This window comes from Pseudopipra pipra, chromosome 1 (assembly GCF_036250125.1).
Source record: "Pseudopipra pipra isolate bDixPip1 chromosome 1, bDixPip1.hap1, whole genome shotgun sequence".
Classification (NCBI taxonomy): Eukaryota; Metazoa; Chordata; class Aves; order Passeriformes; family Pipridae; genus Pseudopipra; species Pseudopipra pipra.
This window is the reverse complement of record NC_087549.1, coordinates 87,590,330-87,611,431: the sequence shown is the minus strand read 5'-3', so window position 1 is coordinate 87,611,431 and position 21,102 is coordinate 87,590,330. Positions and strand designations below refer to the sequence as shown.

Genomic DNA, 21,102 nt, shown 5'->3' with positions numbered 1-21,102 from the left:
GAGACAATTGCCTTCAAATCACAGTTAACTCAACAGGGTTTCTTCCTTTAAAAAAAAAAAAAAGACATTCTCAAGGATGTCATGCAAATCAGTCACACGACACATCTTCAAATGCTGTTTGGATAGCATTTGAAAACAATAAATCACTACATATCCCAACTACTAACATTTTAGAGCACCCAAGAAGAGACAGACAAAAAGAAAGGGCCCACCTTGTGTCAAGTAGTTCCTCATTTCATACCATGCCAGACAAAGCAATGGATTTAACCTTCCCACATTTAGCTGCCAACCTTCTTAGTAGCAGCACACAGATGATCTGACACAGCAAGCCAGTGCAGTCTAGAGACAAAACCTAGGACCTGACTAAGCCAAGCATTTAAGGCTCAGGATAACATCAACCTCTTAATAAACACTGCTTTCAATTTGCATCTTCAAAAACAGACAAAATATTATTCTGAACAACCTAAGGTGGCTTTTCCCTAATAATTTTTGAACTTTTCTGTTAAGGAAATACTAATGTCCCTCTGACACAGGGATTTCCTGCTCCAAGGTGAGGCCAAGCACCCATTCTTCTGTATTTTCTCCAGTAATTATGGGAGCCATTTATTTGTCTTTGTTTTGTTTGTCCTTAACTGTTGTAACTTTACTGTTATTTTGTTTTTAAAAAAAAAGTCCATCTCATTCAAGAGCAACACAGTAATTTCCCCCCCCTCTTTTTGTAACCACTTATGTGGTAGCTGACTTAACTTTGAATAGAATAAACATCAGAATTGTTTTTGAGACTGGCCTAAATCTAAAGTTGCTTGCTGAATCTGCTTAGCACCACCAAAAATAAGGATCAGTTTAAATAATTTGGAGAGATTTCTGTTAAAACAATTAAGTGCTTTAGTCCTCAAAAAAAACCCAAACAAACAAAACAACTTTTCCTTCCAAAATACACATATTCATTCCTCTTTCAGTTAATACCTAGGACATTAATGTCACCACTGATACATCCTGGAAAAAAATCTGTTGTGTAAGTGCGAAGATTCCCTTGTTTGCCAAGGTAGCTTTTAGATAGCTGAGTAGCTTCCCAGAGAACTAGAGTCAGAATTCCTGGTGTTGCTTTCACCAACACTGAAAATGGGAAATGCTCAGAGAGCCTGCAGAAGAGGAAGGTATACATGCACATTAAAAAAACCCATCTACTGGTTTAGAAAAACCTGCCAGCTTGCTCTCTGTTCCTTTTTCAGAAGGAAAACTATGGATTATACTACTACAGCAATTTATAATTTCTATGAACCAATGGTTATTTTTTTATTTCTGAATCTAAATATCTTCCTGCTAAGGCAAACCAACATATGAAGTCACAGATCTTGTTTTTAAAACTGTTTTCTGCACCTTAAAAAATGTTGAAAGCAGTGTAAATATTGAAACTGAACTGTTGTTGCACATTTTTATTTACTTATGTATTTTCCACTCTCTTGGATGTGGCAAAAATGCACCACCGAAACAAAGATAACTGCATGAGCAGCACACACCAATTTCAGAAGCATGACTTTCTATTTGCAATAGGATATAGAAACAATAAGAATACTGGGCCAAATCACTCCTTCCTGTGGGAAAACCCATGGCAGAGCGCCTTTAGGCAGGAACATACTAAGAGATTTTGCTTGCAGCCTTGGTTTTTTTTTGGTTTGGGTTTCCCCCCCCCTTTAAAAAAATGCATCACTGAGGATGGGGAAGTGTTGGGGTTTTTTTCCACAGCATCTATGAAACTTGGAATCAGATAGGCAACAACCAGCATGGATGCCCTATGTCATACTGACTTTAGGACTGTAAACCTTCCCAGCTCACACCACATGTCCCTGCTTGGAGGTTGTGCTTGGAGCCTCCTTCCTCCCTCTCCCCAAAAGAAAACAAAGACCTCCAGGAAAAAGGACAAACAGGAAATAAGCTGGCAAACAGTACAGCCTCAGGTTGCATTCAACACTGGACCAAAGCCTCTAGGAAACAGGGAAGTCATCTTCTACTTTGAAGAAACCCCCCAGTGCCACATTCATCCTCTGTGAAAAGGAGGAAAAGAAGAGAGCGAGCAACTAAGCAAGAACGCTAACACATGGTAGGGGGGACAGGACCAAACAAAAAATGCAGCAGCCCTCTTTGCACAGCCACACCGAGACACCGGTCTCTTCTGCAGGAACATGTTCCCTCCACTTGTTGATGTTGTTGAAAACACGAAACTGGGGCAACTTCTACTCCACAGTGAGACTTGAGGGGCCTTTAGTTCCCGCTCTGATGCCCCACACAACCAGCTAATGGGAGAGTCACTGTGAAAGCAGAGCTTAAAAAAAAAAAAAAAGAAAAAACTTGTTGCTTCCCATTCAGTCTGTACAGGAAGACACTTGCTAGACCTATTTCCTCCTTTGGGATAAAGTGTGACTCCAATGTATGTTAAAGCTGAGCCCATCAACAGTTACTTCCCCCCCTTCGCTTATGTGTATTTATTTGTATTTGTTTGTTTGTTTGTTTGAAGACCACTCCAAAGAGTTACAGCTGCTTCTCCTTCTGGTGAAGAGCATCACAGATGAAGTGGAAAGAAGAACACAGGCTACAGGATAAGGAAGAAAAAAGGAGAAGAAATGGTGAGTCTTCAGAGTCACAGTCACTTGATTTGCCATTGAGAGGCAGCTACACAAGCACAGAGCAGCATGTCCCAGCCCCTGGGAACTGGTACAAGTCTCTGCTCCAGATTGCTCCACTGTCTTTGCACATGAGCTCTCCCTTTAGAATAGATAGGAAGAAATGCACAATACAGGCAAGAAGGGGAAAAACCTGGTATGTAACACAAAGCTGCTCATTGTTCTGCCTTCCGAAAAAAATCCACATTAACGTTAAAGTAGAAGCCATGCACTAATTGGGCCAGGGAAAGATTAACACTCTCGGCCAAATACTTTTATTGGTTTCACTAAACATGCCGTAGTACTCTTTCAGAACACAGTGGGGGAGGAGAAACAGGGAAAAGAAATGACAGGTTTAGGAATGCACACCCCCACACACATGCATTTCAAACCACTTTTTCCCATGAGGCCCAAACAGGAATCCTGAGCCTTCTTCATCATTTCCATCTTTGCAACACTATTAGCTTAGTCAAGGCTTTCCCACTGATTTTTTTTTCTAAGTGGCAGGAAAAAAACCCAAGGATCATTTAAATGAAGGCCAGACCTGCTAGTATACAAATTTAGAAGAGAACAGAACTTCAAAGAGGTATATCACATTTGAATAAACAAAGTTTACCATTTACCGTTTACCCTTGAGATTATAATACCTAAGAATCACTACACCACACTACAAACTGTTTCTGATGCACTGGTCTCCTGCTAAGCTTCTACACAGAAGAGCAAATTTTGCTCCCAGAGCACATGGCAACAATCCCAAGCACAAATGGTTGCTCCCACCCCAAAAGAGATGTGCACTATCACCTGCACTACTTTTTGAACAGGATTTTGCATCAAAGCTGGCAGGAAGGAAAGAGGGTGAAAAGCCATTGTCTGGGAAGAAAAAAAGATTAACGCTATTCAAGGCACTGCCTCAAGGCAAAGGAAAACCAAACTCTGCTTTTGCTACTGAAGTATTGGTGCTGACTGGGCACCCCAGCGGTAGAGAATTTACTGAGAGCATCGCCTCACTGTGACCACTGCTGGAGCGCCAGTACAGAGCACCCTAGAGGAAAAGGAACACAAGCAGAGAAACACAGTGGCATGGAAGTATCTAGTGGCTGCTCTTTCATTTACCATCAGCTAAAAAACTAAGAATGTTACCCCAAAGGTTTTAAACTTGTACCTGTAAGTAACATTTTCCTCTAGGGTAAAACAAAACCAACCAAACCCCTAAAAGACAACAACCAAAAGGAGTAACATCTCCTGAAGGGTACTCTCTGAGTACCAAAAGATGGACTGGTCCTCTTTCTATGAACTATCTGACTATTAGCGATACAATTGTTTTACATATGTTAGAGTGCACACTCCTAAAATAACCCCATGAGTCCACAACATCCATTATGCCTTTTCTTACCTAACCTGCATATAGACAGATACACCCAGACATGGAATAAACATGGCCATGCCTTAAAACTGAGCTAGGGACCACCTTCTGGTGTGGGAACGAGGCAGAGGAAGAAGCACCGAACAAGAACAAGATGACCCCCATATTCCAGATTATTTTGTATTCTCCTGTGACAAGACCTAACAGTTAGGTTAAATTTTAAATACTCAAACATATTTACTCCTCCTGTTTTATCTTCTTGCAAGCATGATGTGATACACGTGTGCATTTGCTTTTTATGTAGCTTTTGAAAATCACTTTCTGGTGACTTATGGACCAGTAGTGCTCCTCAGGATTTTTGGCTCAGATGACCAAAACCTTCTCTCCATCAAGCACATCAGAATTTTAACTTAGCTAATGCCTGAAGTGAATGACAACTCTGAATCACCAGGATACTCTGGTATTACATTGATGCAATGCACTGAAAACAAGGAAGCTGTACTAATATAGCAGTGAGACACTGCACGGCAAAACAGGGATGAAATTCGCCCGTACAGTCCAACTAGTTCACAGCAATGCACGGAGGTATGACACAGCCTTAATATAAAATGCATTCATGCCTATCTTCTTGGCCCTGTACTCCATTTGCTAACTTGAACAGGGAACCCACATCTGCCCCTTTTGCAAGTGCTGAGTGCTGTGGGAACAGCCCTCATGTGGGAGCTTGTGGTTTTGCTAGGCTAGAAAAGAGAACCAAGGCACAAGCTGCTTGGTGGCACCGAGACCGAAAGTAAAACCTGATGGACCCCTGGCTCCCAACAGGAAAGCACAGCACATTTGGTAAGCACCTCAGAGGGTTTGATCCAAGCCTGCACCAAGTTCCCGACCAGCGCTGCCATTTTCAGGGATGGCAGCACCACACAAAATGCACAGCAATAACTACAATAACCTGTGGCTGTATTTAGGATCAACAGTTGCTGATGTATTTTGAGACTTTTCTAACACCTTAGCACTCCTTCCCCCTGACCAAAGACATATCTATGAGCTGTTCCTCATCTTCACTCTCCATATCAGCTTGTTGGTGAGCACCTGGCCCTCCAGAAGTCTTTGTCACCACACTGCAGTCACTTTCAAGAGTTTGTTCAAGCAAAAAGGATACTGAAATTTGAAGACAGCTTAACAAACCTGGGACCACAAGCACAACTTTTAGGCACAAAAATAAAGTCAGGGCAACATCAGAGTAAAACAAGTGGCTGTCAGCAGACATCCCTCCACTCCTTCCCACGTAGACAACTGCAAACACCACTCCATTCTCATCCCTGCCTGCCTGCACAGCTGTCAGGATGCCAGTGGGAAGGGAGCCTGGCTTCCCTCAGTCACTGGGAACCACAGCGATGCAGGGGGAACACGGAACAAGGCACGCCTTGGGCTTTACCCAGCCCATCCCCTCCCCTGTGCCCTCCCCACTGGCTGAGGAGGGACACAAAAGCAATACTGTCTGTCCTTATAAGCTCTGCTTTGCATGTGTTCGGGGAGTGGGGACAGCTGTGCGGACGGCTCGCAGAGTTCCAGGAAGTCGATGTGTTTCTTGGCTTTAGCTCCAGTTTATTTGCCTTAGATGAAGTGGCGACCCGAGAAAGTCCCTTCAAGTCTCTCCTAGGCTGGCACTGGCTGCAGCAGGGCAGCACTCCTTGGGAAACAGCCCAGGGTCTCTCCCCACATCAATTAGCCTTCCCCACTCCAGTTACTGCATCTCTCCCTTGCGTCAGGGCTGGCTCACATCCTACTGGGCAAGGGGATGGCCTTGGGACATAGTGTGGGAGAGGGTGGGAGTCCAGAGCACAGTCAGAGACTGAAGGGAGTGGGCCCTGAATGCACTTTCCCTCAGCAGGCAGGATGGAGGTATCTTGCAAAAGCAGGAACAGGTCAGGCAGGTGGTGTCACACTGCCTGCCAAAACCACCACTGCCCACACGGCCCCGAAGGAGCTGAGGACAGGGCAAGAGAACCCAGGGGCAGGGGGAAGCCAAAATGAGGACCAGTGGGCAACCCCGTCACACGTGTCTCCCTGCCAAACAGGCCGAGGAAGGGAAGATGCACCTGCCCGAGGGGAGCCCCAGCAATCCTGGGGCAGCACGGCCTCAGGGTACAAAACCTCATCTGCTGCTGCCGCCATCTGAGACAAGCAAGAGGGGATGAGGGATGCAAAATGAGGAAACAATCAAAATGTAACCTTGTGGGTTTGTTGCTTGGGTTTTGTTGGGTTTTATGTTTGTTTTTTTTTCATTTTTCCTTTGTCCTGACAAACCCTGTTAATTTAAATCCCTGGAGGGGAGCAAAGGGGGAGCTATAGTTTGATGTCCCATCACTTACATTGCTAAGCAAGCACTGTGCTGAGAGAATGAGAAACTTGTCCAAGAGCACAAGGGGTGAACTAGATGCATTGCATTAGGGAGAGCCAGATGGAAAACATTTCTGAGTAACAGAGAAGAAAAGCAACCTCCTCTTCAAACAGTCCAAGTTCCAGCACCCCTCGGCTCTGACTAAGGAGAGGCTGCAGGCACGCAGGGCAGGCAAAGCAGGACACTGGGCTCAGCTGGGTAGCTGTGACGGAGATGCTGACATCCCCAACAATATATGGACAGTCTAAACCACGGGATATCTTGTCCTTTTAAGGTGGGCCAAGAGCAAGCATCTGTGCAGCAGCAGCAGCACAGCCCCAGCCTGCCATCAATAGCCCCTGGTGCCACTGAACAAACAGGGGCTCCTGTGCCATACCAACTGGCTGTGCAGATGCCCGGGCACCCACCCCCAGAGGAGACAATCTGTCCGGTTGTTCCTCTGAGCATCATCACGGAAACGAGAAGGCACATTAGTAACAAGAGGAAGAAAAGCCACGAAACCATGCGGACAGGGCTGCTCCTTGGCAATTGGTGCCTGCAGCTGTTGGGGAGGGAGAGGGGGAGGAGGGAGGGCCAGTCCCCCATCCCAGTCTCTGTCCCTCATCCTGACAGCCAACAGCTCAGCCAAGGGCAGCATCGGACTCAGGACTTGAGGTGAAGGTTTAAAGCAAGTCTCTGGAGGAAGAAACAAACATATATTTCACCCCCTCACACTTGCTCTTCACATGTAGCCAGAGCTGCATGTGCGCAGGACGGGTTCAACAGGGATTAGAGAGGCAGGATGAATCATGCCGAGGAAGATACAGAAAATGTCCTGTGCTAGTGCCATGCTTCTTGTGCGGTGCTCTGGTTGCAATCCTCTTCCTCCAAGATGAGGAGTTAAAGAGAGCTTCATAAAAGGGATTGAATGCACAGGTAATTTTACAAAAAACATTCTGCAAACAGGGTAAGCTAAACTATGAAAAGACTCCTTTTGGAGTAGCTATGTCCCACATGGCATTTCAATGCTGTAAGTGCATCCATATGCTAGCAAACATCCTTACACAAGCAAGCCCAAGGAAGAGAGCATCAGTTCACTTACTGCAGAGCCCCCAACTCATCCTTTGCATTCCAACCACACTGTCTTTGCAGGAGATGCCAGCACACTCTGTGCTTGGAGCACCATACCAGGTAGCATGTCAAAACATTTTACACCTCACGAGATAACACAGTAAAATGAGAAAAGAAAAAGTAGAAATTACAGGGATTCAACCCCATTTCCTTGTGGTAGCATTGTTAACCATCATGATTTTATCACGAGCCTGTAAAATCTGATGCTGCTATATTACTGCACAACAATCTCAACATTTTTAAGTCAAAATTCTAGTTTTATGGGTTGCGGAAGAAGGACAGAGACGTTACGTGCTCAGCTCAGCAGAATACAAAAAGTAAACTGAAGTGAACACATTAATTTTAAAGCCTCAAGCTTTCAAGGATAATCGTGATCTCAGGTGCTCAACCTGTAATTTCTTAACACGTGGGGACAGCAACACAGAGTGCCCCTTCTCTACACAGCACATTTTTTATTCTGGAAAATATACCTTCCAAAACTTAATTGGCTTTTTTAAAGAGAGAAAAGAATCGCAACATCTCAGTATGTTTTTAACATTTTACTTAAAAGCCAACATAGCTGCATTTTAATGCTACTTAAAGATGGGAACCTCCACCAAATTACCAAACTCATTTTAAGCAGAAAGAGATTCAACATGAAACTATTTTGAAGAGAGAATGATTCAAGAGTTTGTGGCTCTTCTCACTGCTCTTTTCCAGGGAGCATAACTTGCTGACAGGATTAACTACTGCCAGGCTCACGAAGCTGGGAGACAGCTGCCACATGGCAGCCATTTATTACAAAGCTCCACTCCTCTAAAGTTAGGAAAGAGGCAGACTGTTTCATCTGTGTTATCAGCAGGGTTCCTCTGCCCCACAGGCTTTAGTGACTAGGCTTTTTCTAAACAAACACCTCCTTTTCTCCCCCACCTTGTTAACATCATTATCTTCCTGTCTTCTGTTTCTGGTCAGCACAGGAACTATTTCCCCTATCACATTCTCCAAGCGACAACAAAAAAAATATATAATCAAGATAATTTAAAAAGTTTAGAAACGCACATCATATTCCTACCTCCTCCACATCCCCAAAATAGGCTTTTAAATTAGGAGGTTTTAGCCTGAAATTTTCAGAAGCGAAACCACATGCCATAGGGAGGAGAGAGGTGTGCTGAAGCAAAGGGACTCAGAAGCATGCTGAACAGTCCTTGCTCTCCCATCTACCCTGGGAGGCACTTGTAATGTCAGCCTCTGACTGCAGTATCCCAAGTGGCTACACAGCTTTTATATGAGAAAGAGAACTAGTAGCGCTCCTTCCTAGCTTTTATCTCCACACTAGGAAACTCTCTGGAGACCCACAAGCCAAAGCAACATCTGTCCTGCACTGTACAATGCACAAAGAGTTCTCAGGTCAACCACCTCCTACAGTCTGCTAAGGACCAGAAACAGATACATACCATCTACATAATCTCTACGAGATATTAAGCATAGACAACCATCAGTTGCCATTCTCCTGTTATTGTGAACCAGAGTTAAAAGATACAAACTAGCTTTTTTTAATTTTATGTGGAGTTGTTTTAGATATATATTTGCCACAGATGCTAGGGTACCGCAGATCGCTCAAATTGAGGTTTATTGCTTCCTCTAGGTGAAGGAGAAACCCAGCCTTCAGAAAAACATCTCTCTCCCACCACTGTGAACAAGTTGCCACAGTTTTGTGAGCACACCCACTGGCTTATAGCAGCTGGGCCAATAGCCTTTGGGGTTGTTTGCAGAGCTTTAAATTCTGAAATACAAAGTTTCTTTCTTGGTTTAGTTAAGTAAATTAATTACAGCAATAGACAGTGCTGGCAAGCCTCTCCAAGTTGAGATCTGCACAGGAAAGCCACTAAGAAAATTTTAAACAGCAGTGCTACCTGCCAATGGCACTCTTCAGCAGAGATTGCTTTCTATTCTGAAGTACACACAGGGAAACTAACCTGGGGGAGGTGCTTCCAGCACACTGACAAAGTGAAACAGCATCTGTTAATTTTCATAGACTGCAACACGCATGCAAAAAAAGGGCACAGGGATCCTGTTCAACAATTTCTTATGGTATTCAGAAGTCCCTCAGCTTTGTCAGAGAGTACAAGAAGCCTTCTCAGAAACAATATATCTCTATCTGACCTGAAAAAAAAAATGTATTTTCAAAACGAGAACTGCATAGTCACACACACACACACACACACACACACACAAGTCTCCCTTCATCCACAACCATATCCAGCTGCTAACCTTCCAAGTTCCTTGCAGTATAGCCTTTGCTCTGGGACTTTAAAGGCCTAGCAAGCATATCTAAAGGATTTTACAAAGTACACTGGCCTGGCCTTGTAAAAGCTCATGAGGAATCCACGGAGGTCATCGTGCAGCTTAGACAGTCTGCAAACAGCATAATCCACGTGCTGGTGAGGTAAGGAATGACCAGAGTCGGGGGGATAGGCCTGAAGACTTCTGCAGTGACTGTTTCCTCCAACAATGCTGTAAACCCTGGAGGAAATGCCTGCTGATCTTCAAAGCCCTTCAGTAGGAACAGCCTTAAGTTTCCTGAACATGAGCATTCTGGTTGCAAGGCCACAATCCTCTTACACGTACAGAGAAAAATATAAAAACAAGGGAAACAAAAAAATTTAAAATCCACTAAGGTTAATAACTGCAAATAACCAACGAGACTGACCCTCTACTTTGCAACGAGCTGTCGGATCCATCCAGCAATGTTTTGATGCTCCTCGGCACAACAGCCACACGGATCAAGCAGCAGCTTACAATCTCTGCAGCTTTCCTTTTTCTATTCCAGGCAGTCCTCCACACGTGTAGACTCCTGGACCGCAATACTCAGTTGTTCGGACTACGAGGGGATGCTACAGCCTGTAGCTGCACAAGGTGTCCACCGTAACTATCTCAAGGCCACTGCTGTGTGCTGCACTGCCAGCAGAATTTTAGGTACAGCCTTCAGTAGCCTGACGGGTTTCACAGGCGACCATGAGTAAAGGGGAGTCTGGACACCTGCACACTGCAAAGAATTGCAGGAAGTTTATTTCAGGAACGCTGGGGAAAAAAAAAAAACAGACAAATTGTGAACAGGTTTCTTCAGCAAGTGAAGTTTCAAGTTGCTATTCCTCCAGCCAAAAACGTCTGCTGCTAGTCCAAAACCACCCTCTTCTTCCAAAAAACCAATTCCACTGCTAGTGCTTCACACATTGCCATCAAGCAGATGACACAGACAATTCTTGAAACAATTCACATATGAAAAGGTAAATTCATTTCCTTCTGCTGACTCCCGTATATTGACATATAATAAACCAAAATATTAGCTTGAAACAAATTAGTATGATCTATGCATAGGTCCAACCCAGTTCTGGGTAAAGGAGTAGTTGCAAGTAGAGAAAAATGAATGATGACAACAAAAAAGTTGATCAAGTGGCCTGTGTGCCCACTTGCATCCACCTCAATTTCCGCAGTAGGACAGCCAGTGGAAACTTAACTCATCACTTTCACATAGGAGCACATAGCGAAGCAACACTGAAACATCATAATCAGACCTACGATACTGAAAGTCACACTTCTTTTGAGGAGTGATGCTTCCAAATTAACATTTTCTTGGTCATGTAAACATGCACACCGACACAGCCATCATCTTTTAATTCTAAGCATGAAATCACCTTGCTTTTTTTAGTTTTAAGTCAGTACATACTATGAAAATATTTATATTTACATTGATATTGCTAAGGTCACTTAGAATCTACTCTACCACCAGAGGTGAAGTAGACCTTAAGTGTTTTAAGAGAACCACAGAGAAAAATAAATAAATCTGATATTATTCACTGATTAGGTTACAACTCTTTAAGGGAACAAACTATATTTCTACCTGAATGACAGATTCCATTCTCCAAACTTCACATAAAAATTATGTTCATTTTCATGAGCAAAAGTAAAGGAGAAAGAAAACCTCAACACCAGAACTCATGTTTTCACTCAGAAACTAAATAGCAGGAGCTGTTTTCTGCTTCCAGTTCAGACATTATTGTTTTGTAGTAAGTTTTATATGCCTCATGGAACTCAGCCATTCAATATAGAAAAATAGAAGAATTCAAGAAATTGTTGGCCATCTCAACCTGTAGAGCAGACAAGCACGTATTTGAACGAGTTAAAAGAAGAAACTAAGAGGAGAAAGACAGAAAAAACACTAGTTAAATAAATTATTTTTTACTGTAAGATGAAAAACTTTTCTTAATCTACCCACTCATTTCACACATGGTAATGCATAACTATCATTCTACCAAAAATCAGAAACAAGACACCACCAGATTTGTTTCACTCGTCCCATCATCTGAACTTCAAATGGAGCTTCTGCAGATTTCACCATCCCTAGTTACTGGCAACTGAAGACAGAAACTGGCCCTTTCCTCATCTCTTTGGGTCTGACACGCCACAAAGGCTATGAAGGTAGGCACTTTCATAAACAGAAGTGGCAGTACTAACATGTTCAGCATTTTCACACCAAACTTGAAATATTATTCAATACAGACTTGACAAAAAAAACCCACGAAAGCTGACGAGTTCAAGGGTTTCTCAACAAATACACTCCTCTAAGACTTCCTAAAATCTCCAAACATGGATAATTTCTGAAGTAACAAGGTCTTCAAAATAACAGTAAGCAAGCTCCCTGAAGGGTGGGGTAATTGGGAGGGTTATCACACCTCTGGGGGAAGTCACAGGCTCTATCTTGGCAGTGCTTCATCCCTTCATATACCCAGGGGACTGATTAGTTCATGATAAGCAATTAGGCACCCTAGGGAGGACGGTTAACCGTCTTACCAAAACAAAAAGGCTGCACAAATGTAAGTCTCATTAGATTAAAGAAACACTATCTGCAGAACAGCAAATTTGTGTCTGTTCCCTTCTACTGGAACTAGCAAATACTACGTTTTGCCTACATATGGCACACATAGAGCTCAGAAATCCCAAATTTGAGCACGTACTTGCTGCTAAATTGGTAACAAATGCTCTGAAGCATTTTCTTTCCCAAGACACTAATGCTGTGATGCGGGGAAAAAAGGAGGAGGGACGGTGGGGAGGAATAGAGCAAATACTGATTAGAAGACTTGAGCTAGCAATCTCATTCATTTAAATTCTCTTCCTCATTGTTAAAATAGTCCCTTACCAAAGATCAGCTGCAGAAAGCAGGCCCTGGGAAGGCTATATATGGCTGAATGCTGGTTGCATTTCAGAACGAAATCCCCAGTCAATAGCAGCCCCACCATTACATGCCTGCTCCTAAAAAAAAGATCTGGGAAGCTCCTGCCAGCTGTGAGGCTCACGGTGAAGCACTTAGGTGTATCACTACCCTACCCACGTTAAACATTTATCTCTGATGAAGCAGAGGGATGAAGTCACCTTTTGCCTGCCAACTGATGTAAAAGCTCCCACACACCCCAACAGCTGTTGATGGTGCTGTTCTGACTTACATCAGGCTCACTGTATTTCAAAGTACTCCGATGGCTTAAAATAAGAAGGAATGCTTTTTTCAATAAGACGACCCCCTGTTCTTTTCTGTCCTTTTATCTTTCCTTAACAGTTTGCCATTCAGTGATAGGAGGGAACCCCAGCTGCATAGCCTGAGCTTTTATCTTCTGCTGACCATGCAACAACACAAAGCTCAGTGCTGGATTTCCTGCTGCTCGCCGAAAGGGGCTGTTCAGCTTGTTTAAATATTACTTGCCTTGGGAGCCTTGGAGTTGTGCCCAAGCACTGTACTGTATCTTCCCAGCATCCATTTCAGCATGTACTTTAAAGGTCTTTAGGTTCCATGTACTATGCTCTCTCTCACTACAGAAGCCTGATGCCTCCAGGAAAAAAGAAAACCCACCAAACTCCTCCCTCTCTCTCCATTTCCCCTATTAATCCTCATGCTTCTGCACAGCTAACAGAAGTCCCTCTTCAACCCAAAAGCATGCAAACATATTTAGTCCTGTAAACCAAACCAACTGCAAACAAGGTAAAAGACATTTTGGTATGAAAAACTACAGATAGGAAGCTATCAATGCTCAATGAGCAAGCAACCAAGAAAGCCCAGAAGCAAAAGTGGCTTGTGGTACAGCAGCCTCCTGCCATACTACATTTATAAAGTCTCCACGGTGGATTTCAGAAGACAAGAATCTTAAAATATAACCTTCTCTGAATTTGCAAACTCAACATCAAGGCACTTTCCCATTCAGAGCAGTGATGAAGACAAAACATGGCTTTCACAAAACCAGAAAGGATATTCCTGCCTTTAGGAATTCTTTCAGAAGTCCTCCTTTTCACAATTACTGTGCCACCGGGAGGCTGAGTTCTGGTTACAAGGTCAGGAGGAGATAACCTTGGCCAATAGAAATGATCTGCATCAGTCCAAAGGCAGCGCCAGGCCACCCATTAAGCAGCCCAGCAGGCCTCACTGTTAACCTGTTTGCAGCTGATAACAGCTGATACGGATGGAGAAGGAGGAGATAAAAATCCAGATTCACAATCTATTTGTGAAAGTTGTGGACACAGCCGTTCAAAAAAGGAAAACTTCAGTGAATACTGACTGCAAGACTTGTCCTGTAAGAAAATGTCTCTCATATTCCACGGCAGCTGGGATGCAGAAATACATGCGCTCCCACAAGCTTATGTAGAATTGCAGGAAACTCAAGGCTAGAAGTGAAAACCTGTTTTTAATCCATTCTGCCTCGCTCCAGCCCGCAGTGTACAGACTGATTTAACCTGATGTAAGCCACGGCTGTCATTCAGAAGGACAGGCTGCCAGTCCTCACTTTACCCCACAGCTCTGGCCACATGTTCTCCCTCCAGCCTTGTGCCAGTCTTAGAGTTTGAACAACCACACAGTGATCCAGGATCATGGTACTGTTCTGATTTGGGATCTGTGTTTGTTTGGGTTGTTTTTTGTTTGCACTTAAAAATGTACATACACACAGTTTCATCAACAACCTTCACGCGGGGGAGCTGAGACATCGTCAAATTACACCCTCTATTTGAGTGAGGGATGAGAGACCTGAGCAAGAATGTTGTTGGTAACTCTACTCCTGCGGTGCTGCAGCACCGGGGAAAGATGAAAAGATGTAGTGGAATGAACCCACAACCGGCTCCATCTCCAGACTCCCCCCTCCTGCTCCTGCTCACTCCCTTCTCTCCAGCTCAGAGCTCATTTGCAACCCTCTGCCACAGAAAACACTCCTATTATTTAAAAGTCTACCTGAAGTTCAGTTCTCTCATAAACCTCAGTGAAAATAAGTTCACAATAAAATAAGCTACCACAATTAAAATAGCTGCACTGCATTTCTCCGATGTCACCCCTGGACAAGGGGAGTAAGAGCACTCTCAGGCAACGAGTTAGTAATTTCCTGCTTACCTATCCAATTTTTCCTACATCAAGAGCTGGGTGTACCTTTTGCACAGTGCTAAGCACAAAACAAACATAACTCGAAAATATACCTCTCCCTCCCTGCCTCCCTAAGTCTTTACATGGCTGAATTAAGCATAATTTTCAACTCGTTTGTTTGTTTGTAAACATTTGTCAATGACCTTTTCCCCAGACACAAAATTTACCCCCTCCAATACCACTCATGCTTCATTAAGTCACATCAGTAACAATGCTGAAATAGCCTGCCACCGTGTGCCACATGTACCAACCACAGCTCCAGAACCACCAGCACGTAGCTCACCTGGAGCCCTCAAGTACTTTAGAAACAATATTTACAAACCTTGGGCCCTTGGATTTAACATACAGCACAGTGGGAATGGCACACATGCTTCCACACAGGCAGCTGGCCTCCTACAGAGAGTGGTATTTATTGTAAAACGCATCACCTTAAGGGGACAGAATGGGACATAAGTAGAGAAAAGAAACCAAAGCTGCAGAGGGACAGGACTTGTTGCTTGGCTGCATGTCCTCAGGCGCTACTATCTCACATTGCTTACACCATCTGATCACTCAAAGCTAAACATGGAATGTAGGTAGCAAGTCATAACGCTGCGCAGGCCTGGAGATGTGACCCATCAGCTGTTTCTGCATTATAATTATTACACTGGGGCACAGCAGGACCAAAAGTTTGCCTGGGCAGATTTCTGAAAAGTTCTAGCTTGTTAAAAATGACAAGAAAGGCCACATGCCGCTTTCGGATTTATGATTACAGTCACTTTCCTGCAGGCCCGGCATTCCCTGTTTAAAATCCTCAATCTGCAAGAAAAGCATAAGGCCCAGAACTATTTCACGTTATTTGAAACAGCATTAATAAGTGAGATTTCACAAGACTGTAATCTGTCTCACCCTTCTTCATAAGACAGAAAGGAGTTTCACATGAAGATGCAGTGAAGCAGCACTCCTGAACCATCAATTCTCTGAAATTCTAAGCTAGCCTTGGTCATGTTTCCTTCAGACCACTTCTGCTCCCAGGCTTTCTCTCTCTCTCTTTTTATTTTTAAAGTTTCTGCTACTAACAAAAAAACCTGAAAACCTTATTGCAATACATTTCCTTGTATTATCATATACTCTACCAAACTGATTCTCAGAGCAATTCTGACCCTCAGCTCCCACAGGACTTCAAGTGATTACTAACTGCTTCTTTCAGCTCTTCCTCCATTTTATTTTTGTCCTGCCATGCACAGAGTACAAGCACAGGACTCAGCTTTGCAACTCTGGACTTAAAATGCAAGTATCTTCACCGGTATAGCTGGAAAGGAACACCTCACTTTTAGGCAATCTGATTGTTTCTGTAACAGGCTCAGAACTGCTCAAAGAGTACAAGTCAGTAACGGAATTATTTAAGCCAATATATATTCAACATGTCTCACTGTCCAGGATTTGCTTTATAAGTAAACCCTAACTTATTAGGAATACAGTTTGTCAGGCAGTAACATGAATTTTAGTGCAAGAGATCAAGAGAGAAACAATAACAAAAATTGTAGGAGGACAACAAAAACTTGCAGCAGTACACAGCCACAGCATTTCTGTGATATGAAATGTAGCAGGCACTGTAAATCCAGATAGCGCAGCCCCTTTCCAAATGACTGCCTTTAGCAGACTCACAGACCAGAAGGGATGCTTTCAGGAGGTCACTTCGAGCTACCTCAACCTCAAGCTTCCTGTTTGACACCTCTCGGACTCCCCTCTGGCCTTCCACCTACCCCTTAACCAAACAAAATAAAAATCTAAGCACTTTTAGCACATTCCAGACGAAGATGTGCTCAAAGCAAAATCATTTTGAGGGCCAAACACTACAGGGATATTGCCCAAACTTCAAAGATGCCATTTTTTGCAAGAGCAGAGAGGCACGGGGATGGCAGGTGGTTAATGGGAAGATGGGCAGAAGGAAGACACCAGTAAGCTATGAACGAGTTTGTAGGTCAGAAAAGCACACTTGAGGCTAATAGACCAAAACTTCTGTTAGCACAAGAAGAGCATCCACCTCTAAGAAACCACATCCTATCTTATTCTCCCCATGCCCTCCCTGGTACCTTCTCCCTACTGTAATTCAGAATAGCAAGGCAACTGACGTCCAACCATACATTAGAAGAATTGGCTAATACAACGTCACCCAGTCCACCACATGAACAAAAACCACCAACATATCCAGCTACTGGTTAACTGCAAATTTTTTACTGATGGTATTACACTGCCAAGGGTTCCCTTGCCTTTGCACACACACTGCCCTCTTAGAAACTCCCTCTGCTCAAACCCAGATTTACAAATACGTGTACAGATATTGTACACATCTGCTTCCACCTGGTGGATCACCAGAGATGGAGACTGCTGTGTTTTTAAAACAAATGTGTAAACCCACCTCTAAAATTAGTTGCATGACAATTCTGTGGGCAGGTGCAGAAGGGAAGAGCGGTTGGGCTCGGGGTGGGGTGGGGGGAAGTCTGCAAGGAATGGAATAAGAATCACTAAACTGTTTAACATATTTTGAAATTATTTTTTCCCTCTCTTAGAAAACAAACAAAAAAGGGTTTTTTCTTCCATTTTAAAGAGTTCCTCAAAATAGAGGAGGACAGAGCTATTCAATACTGCTCTGGGGTGCTTAACATGAATAAATTACTTCAATCAAGTATTTTGTTAAAGAACTTAAAATTCTCTTTCCACAGTCTCCCCTTACATAATCAGGCAAAAAAGCAGTTTTTAAATGCACATTAAAATATGTATTACACATATACATTGTATATAAACAAAACAAAATCAGAAAGTAATTTATTAATTGCTGGCTGCAACTACAAAAATGAGGGGTTCTTTTAATAATTCACCAAAGCAAATAAGAAATGACAGGGAGTATCCTGAGAAACTCTCGGTTGTAAAGTCTTTCAGGTCCGGTTTCTAAAAATTTCCTTGCTATGATAACTGCAAATGCAGCTTTGCAGTAACTTCCAGTTCCATTTTCATATGCATATTTTTAAATACAGCAGATGCCTTTGCCCTGTGTATACAACATCCGGGGTATTTCATTTCTCAGGAAAGCCAACTCTGGAAATCCTAGAGGTGTGGCACATTTTTTTTGCTCCAGATACTCCTGACTAGAAGAGAAGGTAAATATTATTCCAGGCTCAATCTGTTTCCCTCTTGCACCCACAGCAGTTTAGTAAGATACAGTAAGCAGGCTATTGCAAGTTACACTTAAGGGGTCATTACAAATCAAGGCCTCAGTCTTGCTAATGAACTGATACTAATAGGCCCATTCTATGGAACAGACCCATTAGCTTCAACAGTGGTCCCTGAATCAGGAAGTTTGTTTACATCACATGCACAGGTATTTACAAACTTCTGGGCCTTTGTTTTTATTTAGGAGGCTACTAGTGTTTGGTGCGGAGTGCAAATCTTGTCAGACAACTTTCAAGCTACTCTTACTCCATATGGAACCGAAGTGCCTGCAGAGCAAAGCACATTCATGAGAACAGCATTTTCATCTCACATCGACAAACCCCTCAACCAGAAATTCTATACCTACACCTGTACATCACAGTGCAAGAGGAACAATCGTGCATTCCCCATGAGTGTTCTGCACCTCAAAGAGCAGACAAATACAAAGGTATAAAAGATTACTAAATTGCTTCCTCAAAATGTGGGACTAGGTTACCAACTTCAGTCTTCACAGAGCTGAACTGACTTACTCTGGTCTGGAGTAAGACAGACATGATAATGCCTGGCTTTCATTGGGTCATTCACAGTCCTTTTTACCTCTAAATTGCAACAGACATTAAGAACAGAATGCACTGGAGAAATTGCCATTGCCAGCTATTATCAGCTATGATAAGAGCTAGCTTATTCAACTGATAGCTATAACTTCAATCTCCCACCCGCTTCACCCTTCCCAAATCTCAATGTCCCTGCATTACAGCTCTGAGGACTAGAAGAACACGTCGGACTTTCTCCCCCTTTGTAGAGATTCTACATTTGTTGTGGGTTTTGTTCTATTTCCAATAAGAAAAGAGAAGACATGAAAAGTGATTCAAAACCTGAACTCACTTTTCCCTCAGGTTCACTCTCAGAAATGGCTGAAGAATTTTTTTTACTACTTATTTTTCTTTCAAAAACAAATGTGGCCTGAAGCTAAACACCTGACGTAGTTTTTCAGCACAAATGGTTAAAGTTCAGTAGAGCCACATGCAAGAGAAAACAGGGCCCATAATAAAAGCTGCCTAGTGATCTCCAACTGGAAATCCTCCTGGCAGCCCATCTCCTTTCATGAAGAGGAACTTACTGACATTCTCTCTCCATTTTTGTCCCTGATGACTCTCTCACTACACCTGGAAATTAGGAAGCTGACTAAGCTCCTTAAAAACTGGTCTGGTCAGTCCCAGTCACCCCTGCTCCAAAACAGTGAAAGCAGACAGTGTAACATCTCAGACGACACTGATGGAACTGGCAGCAAACATTAAGAGTACCTCTTTTTCCTGGAGTCCAATTGCTGTCACAGACCCTCATTCCAAAAGTCATGAGGTATTTTCAATGCATTTTTGGGGTTGCTGACTTTAAGCCCACAGGATAAACTCCACTAGCGGTAGTTCAAAAGTCAGAAAATGCTTGGGAAAAGAAAGCAGAAAAAAGCTGACATTCTCTCACAATCACTCGAGTACAAGAGCCACAGCCTTAGCACTGCCTGTTTCCCATCTCACTAAGTGTCTTGCAATACTTGTTTTTGTAATCATTTTCCACACTGTCTACACAAAAAAAACTCTCAGAAGCCAGAAGAACTACATTCCTTAAATATGGACCCTTTCCAGACTCACCCCAAACCTTTCTGTGCGTAAGGCCCTACACATACGTGAGCATGCAGATCATTACAGGCCCAGCAGTTAATTCGCCTTCAAGTTGCCCTAATTTTGAGGCTGAGCACTTCCTAAACTCCATCCCTGATGCTTTCCTGGCTCTCTGAAGGAAGGCGGGCTGCCTCCTGCTTCCTCATCCATTCCCGGTTGCCAGGACTGCACTGGGGCCTACCCACGCTGCCTACCCTAAGCCACACCGGTGTGCCCAATGCGTGGCAGGGTGTGATCACAGTAACCCCTACATACACAGCATCTTTCTTTCCAAGAATTTCACAGCCAGTAGCTGCTTGCTTTCCAGTTTTTCCTTTTCAACTCTTTTTTTAAGACGCGGACACCTCCTCCCCCTCATTCCTCATCACCTCCACTCAGAAAGCCTGAGGCTTGCTGATCCCATGGTAGACAGAAAGGTCTTTGAATACGTGGCTGCTGGCTGGTCTGTAACCAGCCTGGATAAGGTTCAGACAAGGCACAGAGCACATACACTCTTCTAGAAACTTTAAAATCCAAATGCAAATTCTCTGCCCATCACCTTGAACGTTGTCAGGCAATAAAACGCTAATATGAGAAGTCACAGTAGGAGAAGTCGCCGGCTACCTGCCTGGGGTCTGGTGACTGCAGGCAAGCACTCGTGAGGAACGGACACCATCCAGCCACCAATGGTAGTTGCCTCCCACAGCCCCTCCAGCAGATCCTACCCTATGGACCAGGCCCCACGTTCGGCTCACCCGTTCCTACGTCTCTCGGACGTAACCACGTTTGAGGGGCCACTAACGGCCTCCTGAACTCCACAGCAACTATGTCCTCTCATCATCCTCTGCCAACGCTACAGACATAACAAGACTCAACACCACTAACTCCAAGGTACAATGAAAAATAGAGGTAGTCCCTTCCCAAGCTCAGAGCGTACCTACAGATGTCAGCTCGCAACATATGCATTTATTTTCTTTGTATACTTTACATTCCTCTATGACTAAGTCAAGACAAACCCCACTTTGGAAACTTTTTAAGAAGAAAGAGGCCCAGTCCTTCCAATTTTTGTACAAGGAGCAAATCCTCCAATACCCACTTTGTGTGCTTAGGGTCCTGAAAGCTGCCAGAAACAGATGGAAGGATGGAGGGAGACAGAAGATTTTTGTGATGAATCCCTCTTTTCAGAAAGTTTTAGAAATAACTGTACAATCAAATAGATACAATGCATTGCTCAAATCAGTATGTAAACTTAGAATGGAAACTATGGCTTTAGGTTTTCTACTTAT

General features: G+C 43.4%; 1 protein-coding gene across 6 annotated transcripts in view; it reads right to left on the bottom strand.

Moving 5' to 3' along the window:
* Positions 1–21,102, bottom strand: part of RREB1 (ras responsive element binding protein 1) — a 124,345-nt gene that overhangs the window by 68,743 nt on the left and 34,500 nt on the right. For 2 of the 6 annotated variants that reach the window (XM_064663848.1, XM_064663852.1), the window contains exon 2: positions 10,224–10,594. The exons of 3 other annotated variants lie outside the window; for them this stretch is intronic. In XM_064663848.1, coding sequence (XP_064519918.1) covers positions 10,224–10,254 — 31 coding nt within the window. In that variant the 5' untranslated portion in view covers positions 10,255–10,594. Of the gene's footprint in view, positions 1–10,223; positions 10,595–19,462; positions 19,553–21,102 lie in introns of those variants that run through there. One more of the 6 variants, XM_064663855.1, reaches the window with a different exon arrangement.